This window comes from Medicago sativa, chromosome 6 (genome assembly GCF_051527215.1).
Source record: "Medicago sativa cultivar Bolivia chromosome 6, Bolivia_mono, whole genome shotgun sequence".
Classification (NCBI taxonomy): Eukaryota; Viridiplantae; Streptophyta; class Magnoliopsida; order Fabales; family Fabaceae; genus Medicago; species Medicago sativa.
In genome coordinates, this window is record NC_140754.1 from 68775401 (window position 1) to 68785857 (window position 10457).

At 33.7% G+C, this 10457-nt stretch overlaps 1 protein-coding gene across 4 annotated transcripts; it reads left to right on the top strand.

Annotated features, from left to right (window-relative positions):
• Positions 1–371: 371 nt before the first annotated feature.
• On the top strand, positions 372–7561 carry LOC146916496 (disease resistance protein RUN1-like). 4 transcript variants are annotated; one of them, XR_015015087.1, is made up of 7 exons: positions 372–997; positions 1744–2914; positions 3347–3622; positions 3847–4698; positions 4786–5257; positions 5532–6152; positions 6979–7561. XR_015015087.1 is itself a non-coding variant. In XM_085718578.1 (6 exons), exons 1-5 carry the CDS (start codon positions 669–671, stop codon positions 5254–5256), a joined length of 3099 nt encoding a protein of 1032 aa, XP_085574704.1. In that variant the 5' UTR covers positions 372–668; the 3' UTR covers position 5257; positions 6979–7561. The 4 variants fall into 4 exon arrangements, 1 of the variants encoding a protein (XP_085574704.1); XR_015015086.1 differs by having other exon boundaries at positions 6063–6152; XR_015015088.1 differs by having other exon boundaries at positions 6095–6152.
• Positions 7562–10457: the final 2896 nt, after the last annotated feature.

The window sequence follows — 10457 nt, forward strand, 5'->3', positions numbered from 1 at the left end:
GGATTGTAGCCCACTTTTGTTTCTTTTATTTTTGGTTACACCCACTTTTGTTTCTTTTATTTTATATATGTTTTTTTTTAAGGGTTATGTTTTTCTTAACAAATTACATTTGTATATTTCGTATTTTATATACGTTCTTTATATATACTTTGTATTTTATATAATTTCAGAGATTAAGTCATCGGTTCAATCCAATTTAATACCTATACAGATTCAAAATAGAGACCGGGTTATTTAACCGAGTCATCCGATTTAATCCGGTTTCATCATGCGGTTCAACCAATGACCCAGTGGTTCGACCAAACCTAGTACCCTTACCGAGTCGACTACCGGTCCGGTTTTTAAAACTATGGAATTGAGAGATTCCACCGATATCCGGGAAAGGAAACAGATCATCTTATGTTGATATGTCTACTACGTTCTCTCTAGCCCTATTGTCTACCATTAGATTGATCTAGCGGTTCAGAGGAAAAAGTGGCAATTAAGTGTCTGTCTCCCACATTCATCCTTTTTTGACTCTAGATACTCCAAACCCTGCGATTCATATTCATCAAACCACAGATCGATTCAAGTACGACGTTTTTCTCAGCTTTAGAGGCGAAGACACTCGCCATGGTTTCACCGGCTATCTCAAGAAAGCTCTTGATGACAAAGGAGTCAGAACTTTCATGGATGAAAAGGATCTTCAAAAAGGAGATAAAATCACACCATTACTTCTCAAAGCAATTGAAGGCTCCATGATGGCCATCGTTGTCCTCTCTAAGAATTATACTTCTTCATCCTTTTGCTTACAAGAACTTTCTCATATCCTTGATTCCCTCAAAGATAAAGGTCGTTCCGTTTTGCCGGTATTTTATAAGGTGGATCCTTCTGTTATTCGAAAGTTAGAAAAGACATATGGAGAAGCAATGGCTAAACATAAGGCCAGCTCTAATCTGGATAAATGGAAGGTGTCTCTTCACCAAGTTGCTAATTTGTCCGGCTTTCATTACAAAGGGTATATTCCTATCTTTTGTTTTTCTTTTCATTTGTTTATGGCTACTGCAGTAGTTAAATGAATTGAAATACGTAGGTAAATAGTTAATAGGGATAAATAAGTTTTGTCAACTCTACAAATGTAGCAAATTTTGATTTTAGTCCCTAAAAAAAAGGGATTTTGTCAACAAAAAAAAAGGGATGTTTTCACCCTCACAATTCTTTGTTTCATTTTTGGTACTATTAAACATAATTTTAACATTTTCTTGACAGTTTTTGAATACAATGTGGACATACATGGACATAATTGATGAAAATAATTTGAACACATCTTGAACAGAAACTTGTCATTAGGACCAAAAATGAAACAATTTTTTGGAATGATGAAAACATCACACTTTCATTTTTGTTGGGTCATTAGGGGTCCGGAGGACCATCACATCTGACATTGAACAATCATACAAATGAGAGACGCCGGGCGGTCATTGGATTTATGGTCTTCTCACTTATAAAGCGTTCAACATTCACTTTTTTCCATATGATGTGGAACATATTACTCACACTTGATATACCAACAACTTTTAGGGACTAAAATCAAAATTCGCACGAAAAAACTTATTTAAGCATAGTTAATAATATTGTATTGATATTCTAAAATCGCACAATCGCGATAAATGGAGGGTAAAAAACACAATAAAGCCTAATATATTAATCAGTTAAAAACATTGACATGTGCACTTGAATGACATCTTTTCTCTTATTGGACAGAAATGTGTATGAGCATGAGTTTATTGGGAAGATTGTTGAAAAAGTCTTAAAAAATTTAAATCCCATTACCTTACCTGTTGGTGATTACCTAGTTGGACTGGAGCACCAAAAGCAACACGTGACTTCGCTTTTGAATGTTGGGTCTGATGATACAGTCCACATGGTAGGGATCCATGGGATTGGTGGAATAGGGAAAACTACTCTTGCTCTAGAAGTTTATAATTCTATTGTCCGTCAATTTCAAGGTTCCTGTTTTCTTGAAAAAGTCAGAGAAAATTCTGACAAAAATGGGTTGATATATCTCCAAAAGCTCCTTCTGTCTCAAATTGTTGGAGAGGAGAACATAACAAGTGTTGGACAAGGAATTTCAATATTACAACAAAGGCTCCACCAAAAAAAGGTTCTTTTGCTTCTAGATGATGTTGACAATTTAGAGCAATTAGAAGCCATTGCTGGAAAATCCATTTGGTTTGGTCCAGGCAGTAGAGTCATAGTTACGACTCGGGACAAAAGGTTGCTAACAAGGCATAAGATTGAAAGAACATATGAGGTGAAGGGATTGAATGATGAAGATGCTTTTGACTTGGTGGGATGGAAAGCTTTACAAAATGAATATAGTCGAAGCTATAAAGATATTTTATCAGTACAAAAGTATGGAAGAGAATTAATGGATGTGAAGGACAAAGTTTTTTTAGGTTATGCGAATGTTTTAAAACGTGCTGTAGCATATGCTTGTGGTCTTCCACTAGCCTTGGAAGTCATAGGTTCTCACTTTTTTAATAAGACAATAGAGGAATGTAAATGTGCACTAGATCGTTATGAAAGGGTTCCTGATAAAAAGATCCAAACAACACTACAGCTGAGCTTTAATGCTTTAGAGGAAGACGAGAAGTCTGTTTTTCTTGACATAGCTTGTTGCTTCAAAGGATGGAAATTGACAAGGGTCGAAGAAATACTTCATGCTCATCATGGTGATATCATGAAAGATCACATTAATGTGTTAGTGGAAAAATCTCTCATAAAAGTAAGTGAGTCTGGTAATGTGACATTACATGATTTGGTCGAGGATATGGGGAAAGAAATTGTTAGACAAGAATCACCGGAAAATCCTGGAAAACGCAGTAGGTTATGGTCCTCTAATGATATAATTCAAGTTCTTGAAGAAAATACAGTGAGTAATAATGATATTGATAGTTTGGCTTTTCATCATTAACTTTGAATAATGAATACTGTTGCTAATGCTAAAGTTATCCTTTTGGCTTTCTGCATTTAGTGTTATTAATTGTCACATTATCATAATTTTTCACCTTTATATGAATTTAATTTATATGCATTGTCAATCCAATTTATTTATTTTTTTGTCAATTTTTTAAATTTTTTTTAATTTTTTTTACATATATATGATATGTTTCCACATCATTTAATGAATTAAAAACACATGACTTATCATGTCTCAGTAATTGACATGGCAACACATCATGGAATGCATGTGTATGACTTTTTAACACTGAAATTTATATAAATTAAACTCTTAATAATATTTAAATATCTTTAAATATGTGGTAAAAAGTTCTATCATTGATTTGTCCTTTTATTTTTACAGGGAACAAGTAAAATTGAAATCATACATTTTGATCGTTCTATTAGAGTAGAATGGGATGGAGAAGCTTTCAGGAAGATGGAAAATCTCAAAACACTAATTTTTAGTAATGATGTTTTTTTTACTAAAAATCCCAAACATCTTCCAAGTAGTCTAAGAGTGCTGGAATGTTGCTATCGCAAGTATCCTTCATCAGATTTCCATGCGCGAGATGATAGATGCCATTTTTTCATTCACCCTCCATCAACTCCATTTGAGTGGAAGGGCTTTCTCACAAAGGCAAGTGTAACATATTTATAAATTATATCTGTGATCTTTTTTTGGTGGTGGTTGGGGTTTGGACCCCAGACCTTGCATATATTATGCATTGTCCCTACCAACTCAGCTAAGCTCACGAGGACATTTATATCTCTGATCTTATATTAATAAATCTGGTTTAATATTATTCCTATATTTCTTATTTATTTGCATGTTTTTCTATGTCCATATTTTGTTTTTTGCAGAAGTTCCAGAAAATGAGAGTTTTAAATCTTGATAATATTGATCTTCTAGCACGAATACCTGATATATCTGGTCTTCCAAATTTAGAAGAATTTTCTATTCAAAATGGTAAGGAACTAATTGCAATTGATAAATCAGTTGGTTTTCTAGGTAAACTTAAAATCTTGAGATTGATAAGTTGTACCAATATCCGGAGTGTTCCACCTCTCAGTTTGGCTTCACTAGAAGTACTCCAATTTTCACGTTGTTTAAGTCTAGAAAGCTTTCCTCTCATTGTGAGTGGATTTGTTGGAAAACTCAAAATCTTAAGGGTTACAAAATGTACCAAAATCAGAATTATTCCATCTCTCAAGCTACCTTCTCTAGAAGAACTCGATCTTTCATATTGTTCTAATCTTGAAAGTTTTCCATGTGTGGTGGATGGGTTGTTGGATAAACTTAAATTCTTGAATATTGAATGTTGCATGAGGCTTAGGAATATCCCACGGCTGAGGTTTACTTCATTGGAACATTTCAATCTTTCATATTGTAATAGTCTTAAGAGTTTTCCAGAATTATTGGGAGAGATGAGAAATATACCAGGAATCCTCTTGGATGAAACTCCCAGAAAAGATTTGCCGTTTCCATTTGAAAGTCTCATGTTGTTTGCTAATGTGAAAGAATTACACCTAACTAACAACCAATTCACAGTTATTCCTAAATCTATCGAAAAATGTCACTTTTTATGGAAACTCGTCTTGGATGATTGTAAGGAACTTCACGAAATTCAAGGGATTCCTCCATGCTTAAGAATGTTATCTGCACTAAACTGCATATCGTTGACTTCATTGTGCAAAAGCAAATTACTAAATCAGGTTATGAATTATTTGGTATTTATTTGTAACGTATTTGATATTCGTCTTAATATAGATAAGCTTACATTAATTATTTATGATTAACAGGAATTACATGAGGCTGGAAACACCTGGTTTCGTTTGCCACTGGAGAAGATTCCAGAGTGGTTCGACCACCAATACTCGGAAGGATTGTCAATTTCTTTCTGGTTTCGTAACAAATTTCCTGCCATAGCCCTCGGTGTTGTTTCTGCATTGACATGGGACAGTTCTCAAAATTGTACTGCAAGGGTGATCATCAACAACAATAATTTTTTTTATGCACTTGGTTCGAAGATAGATGCAAAATCACGGACGGGTATGTATCATTTGCATCTTTTTCATATGCAAATGGAAAACTTCAATGGTAATATGGACAAAGCACTTTTAGAAAATAAGTGGAACCATGCAGAGGTTGACTTTGGATTCAAAATACATAATAGTGGAATCCATGTATTGAAAGAGAAAAGTAACGTGAAGGATATTCGATTCACCAACCCAGAGAATGATCCTAACATTGTGTTACGCTCGAGATGTTGAAGTAAGTATATCATTCATTTTACTATGTATCAGAATTTTGTTAGATTTTTCTACGTATTCATCAAATCACAATTATGGGCTGAACTATTCATGTTTTAATGACAAGTTGGCATGTATTATCTTTTGAAAGAGCTCTCTAGTGATAGGAGGGTTTTAACAATCATTAAAACTAGGCAAAAATTTAATATTTCTCAAATTGTGCAATATGTCGATGCGTGAGTGTCCGTGCTTTATAGGTTAAAGTAATCTTTATACGTGTATTTGTTTGTGTGTAGGTGCACCATATGCAAGTAAACTTTAGATTTAGTTTTGTCAAATATGGATTGTGTTGGCAGACTTTCTGACAACTGGCACGGCCAATTTGTGAAAGATGGGGGTGCCATGACATTTTGTGTCGATTACGGCCGCTTTAAATGCTGTTTTTTTTGGATTTCCGCAATCAATGATACTGTTTAATGTATGTTTGGATTCACGGTGAGTATGACTGAATGACATTGTGCCATCGTGAATTTGTATAAGTTACGCTTTGGAGCTTCTACAAAACCATGGCGCCACCTTGATTTCGGCAAACTCACTGTGAAACCAAAATCATGCTTGTTTTATCTACATGGCATAAAAAACCTTCATATTTGCTAGATCTAGTTCACGTGATTCATTCCATATGTTGTTCTGTCTAAAAGAATTTTGACGTTTATATTTTGGTGAGATTAATACGCCACGATAATGCTATTTAGTATGATATATATTGTTTCTTGTTGATTTTGTTTATTAAACTGAGTAGCTAACTAATTTTGTCATTCTGGTAGGAGCTGAAAAACAGATTTTTTTTCTTCTGTAGAAGTTGTGCCTCACTAGATCTGTAAGAAGTTGGTTCCTGTTGATCATACTTTGTACTGGTGGGTCTCTTTCTGTTTGCAGTTGATTAGATTTGCGTAGTGTATTTAGGGAGGTAGTCTCTTTAGCATATCTTGCTTGTTTGCTAATATGAAAGAGTTAGATTTGTTTTATAAATTTAGAATTCTATCTGCATGCATCACAAAATTAATCTTCTTGAGGATAGTTGGATCCGTCATGTGTAGGATCATTCCATGCAAAATGCTGCACATCCTTGAAGGATTTAGACCTCACTTGTCTGCATAAGTATTCATGGAACTTATTCAGATTCAGTGGCATAAGTATGGATTATTGATTTCACAATTGTCTTGTTCTTCTCAAGAATGAGATTGTTGTGTTTTAATCATTAAAATACTGACTGACACAATGCCATTTCACTGACTGAAAAAAGAATATACCAGCTTGGTAGAGTAACTATGAGCTACTTGTATATATATCCTTACTTACTCAGTAACTGCATGCTGATTACTTTTCTTTAGGCTTAAATCTGTTTTTGGTCTCAACAAATATATTACTTTTTGCTTTTAAACCTTGCAAGTAAACCACTTTTTGTTTTTGGTACTTATTGTTAATTTTAGTCCCTGTAAAATTTGTTCATGTGTGAAATGATCCATGTAATATGTGTGTAGCATTCGTATATATATTAGAAAGATCAATTCCAACGTAAAAAAAATTTCAGGGACTAAAAAAAAAACAAAAAAAGGACTAAACATTTTCAAACCTTTTCTTTATTTTCTTGTAGTGTGTTAGTTATCACATTGTTGACCCCTCTTCACTAATTACTTCAAATTTCTCCTCATATTTATGTATTCTGAGCTTGTGGAACAGTTTTTGGATCCCCTAGAAAAGGCTTCTGAAAGCTTCTCAAGCTCCATGAATCAGAGATGCAAAATCTTCATGTCCTGAGGTGGAAAATGAGCTGTATCGAAGTTAGTGTTGATGGAGAAAAGTAATGAGCTAGATGAACAGATCAAATGCACTGAAGTACTAGATCATTCATTTTGTGATAGTCTCAAGAGGTTTCCACCTGTGGTGGATGGGTTGCTCGAAAAATTACTTCAAATCTTACGAGTTGCATGGTGTCGCAAACTTAGTACTATATTCCACCTCTCAAATTGGGTTCACTTGAAGAACTTGATCTTTATTTAGCAATAATCTTTCACATCTGGTGCACATGTTTTTGATTGATAAATTAAAAAATTAAGAGTTAGAAGTTGCAACATGTTAGAGTAGAATTACACCTCTCAAGTTGGCATCCGTAGAACACCTTGATATTTCATATTTGTGACAATTTCCAGAAATAATAGGAGATATGTAAAATATGTCACAGCTTCATTTATCATGTGTAACTGTGGTATTCCACCTCCTAAGCTGGGTTCACTTCAAGAACTTGATATTTCATGTTGTGATAGTCTCGATATTTTTCCATCCGTGGTGGATGGGTTGCTCGAACTTAAAATCTTAGGAGTTGCATGCTGTCCGATGCTTAGTAGGGTTCGCTAGAAGAACTTGATCTTTCATTTAGTGATAATCTTTCACATGTGGTGCATATGTTTCTGGATGATAAACTAAAACATCAAGAGTTACAAGTTGCAACATGTTGAGTGGTATTCCACCTATCAAGTTGGCATCGCTAGAACATCTTAATATTTCATATTGTGATAGTGTTGGCAATTTTCCAAAAATATTAGGAGAGATGTAAAATGTCACTTCATTTGTTGTGTTACTGTGAAATTGTTAGTATTGTTGTGATGTCAGAACTCCTAAGCTCACCATGGTGAAAGGGGGATGGCTATTCCTATAACAGGAAAGGAGGTGAAGAACATGTGAGTTCAATTCCGTCTTCAATAGTAGAATTTCTTCATTTCCTATATTGCAATCTTTCAGATGAATCTTTGGCAATAGGTCTCAACTCATTTGCTAATGTAATGTGACAGAATCATATCTATGAAAAATAATCACCCCTCCCATGTTAATGTTAGACACCGGACATGTCTTAAATTTGTGAGGTGTCGGTGCTATATATTTTTTAGAGTAAATTACACTCCCCTCTCCTCAAAGGTGCTTGAATTACACTCCCCTCCCCTCTTATGTTAAAATATACACTCCCCTCCCTTGAAAAATAAAATTTATACTCCACTCCCTTATAAGATACTTGAGTTACAACCCCTTCCCTTAATAATTAAATATGCCCTACACCTTAATCTATTTTAACATTAATAAATATTTTTATGATATATATTAATTTTGAACCATCACTTAAGAAAAATTAATTCATTTCTTTATAATTTAAATGTCAATGATAATTAAATTTAAATATTTTGCTATTGATTTGATAATTTAGAGTATAAAATTAACTTTTAAATAACCATGCTTTATTGTCTTTAGTAATTTTTCACATATTTTAATTTTATTTTGGGTTGTTTCATGTTTTATAATAGGGTTTAAAACTACATGTTAATGAAATTTTGAATAAAAAATAGCGAAAAATATGTGTTTAATTTTTTATTATATTAAAATAGACAAAGTGTGTTAGATTATTATTATTTTTCTAAATTATTAGAAATAAAAAATAAATATTGAGGGAGTAAAGTGTAGATTTTAACATAAGGGAGGAGGGGAATGTAATTCAAGCTTCTCTTAGGGGAGGGGAGTGAAAAATTTTCTAATATGTTTTGAATAAGAGGGGAGGGAAATGTATATTTTAACATAAGAGGGAAGGGGAGTGTAATTCAAGCATCTTTGAGGAGAGGAGAGTGTAATTTACTCTATTTTTTTTATAACATTCATTACAAAAGAGTAGCTTCTGCAAAAGATAATTATGAACAATGTGGATTTTGTTTTGATTAATATATTTTGAGTTAGTTTTAACACATTGTACATGGTTTCTTGTTAATAAACAAAGTTGCTAATTAATTACGTTCTCTATATAGTCCAAGTTGAAGAGCTTAATGAGATTCTGCAAAAGTTGGTGCCGAAGTGGATTTACAAGAATTTGATTTCAACTTGAAATACTAAGCAATGGTGGATCTCTTTCTGCTTGTTGCTGATTAAATCTCTGTGCATTCAGACTTAACATGATGAAGTTTTGGTCTTTAGATGATTCCTAAATTGTTGGATTAAGAAATAAACCCACAAAATTCTGAATTTATCACTTACATAGTCTGATTTATAAGCTAGATAAAAATCCAACGCTAACAAATTCAAGGTTTCTACCCAACAATAACTTTCCTCATTCAACCAAATTCAGATAATTGATAATTAGCGTCCTCAAGTGTTTTAGTGTGTTCGGTTTCATTGTGTTTGTGACAAAACCTAATTTGGAGTGAATTGATTTTGTCGTAGAATGTAAAGAGATATATGTTGGGATATTGATTTTGTCGTAGAATGTAAAGAGATATATGTTGGGATATATTATTAATGTGAAACTGAGATGAACGATAAATCAGTTGCTAAAAAAATCAGTTAGGGGCCAATAATCAGGTAAAACATATTCAAATTCCAATGCTAAATCAATTTGAAAATTGATGTTCTGACTTTGAAACCTTCCTAATAACACATGGAAATTTCAAAAAAGCCCTCAGCGGTAGTTAAACTATCGTTGTGAGATCCGGTAGCAGTTAACTGCCGTTGAATGAATGTCCCATATCTATTTTAGTTAGCATACCTATATGTTTCCTTCTATCAATAGCAGCTCCTTATTCATCAAGGACTAAGTCACCAACACCATCTTCTAGAATGTCCCATAGTTCTTCATCTAAACACATGACATAGCTGTAGAAGTTGGTTTTTCACCAAGAGAATTCTTCAGAATCTTCATTAAACTTAGGAACTTTACCAGAGTCAGCTTTCTTGTTGTTACCATAATCATATGGAACAACATTGTTGTTCCCATATCCTGAAGTGGAGTCTTCACAAGACATGTTTTTCTCAGATCTTTTTTTGTTACACTGTTAAGTGTTGAGACAACAGACCAAGGCTCTAGATACCAATTGAAGGTGAGAAAAACACAAGAAGGGGGGGGGGGGGGGGTTGAATTGTGTTAGCTTTTTCTTCGTTTTCTCCTACTGAACTTACTAGTCAGAAGCAGATAGGGTTTAGCTTCTGAAGTAATGTTCAGATTCTAAATGCAGCGGATAAAAACAGAGACAAAGAGAAGAAAGACACAAAGCAATTATACAGGTTCCTTCCACAAACCGGAAGTAGTCCTGTCCCCCTTGCACTTCCAAGGAGAGTTCACTAGAAATGTAATATCTGATTACAAATGCTCACTACTAAAACTAGCAAGAGACTTCAAACTTACTCAA

Coding starts and splice junctions, on each gene's coding strand:
- LOC146916496 (XM_085718578.1), top strand. CDS start 669: ATGGATGAAAAGGATCTTCAAAAAGGAGATAAAATCACACCATTACTT. Junction 998..1,743: donor TCCGGCTTTCATTACAAAGG/GTATATTCCTAT, acceptor CTTATTGGACAG/AAATGTGTATGAGCATGAGT. Junction 3,623..3,846: donor GGAAGGGCTTTCTCACAAAG/GCAAGTGTAACA, acceptor TGTTTTTTGCAG/AAGTTCCAGAAAATGAGAGT.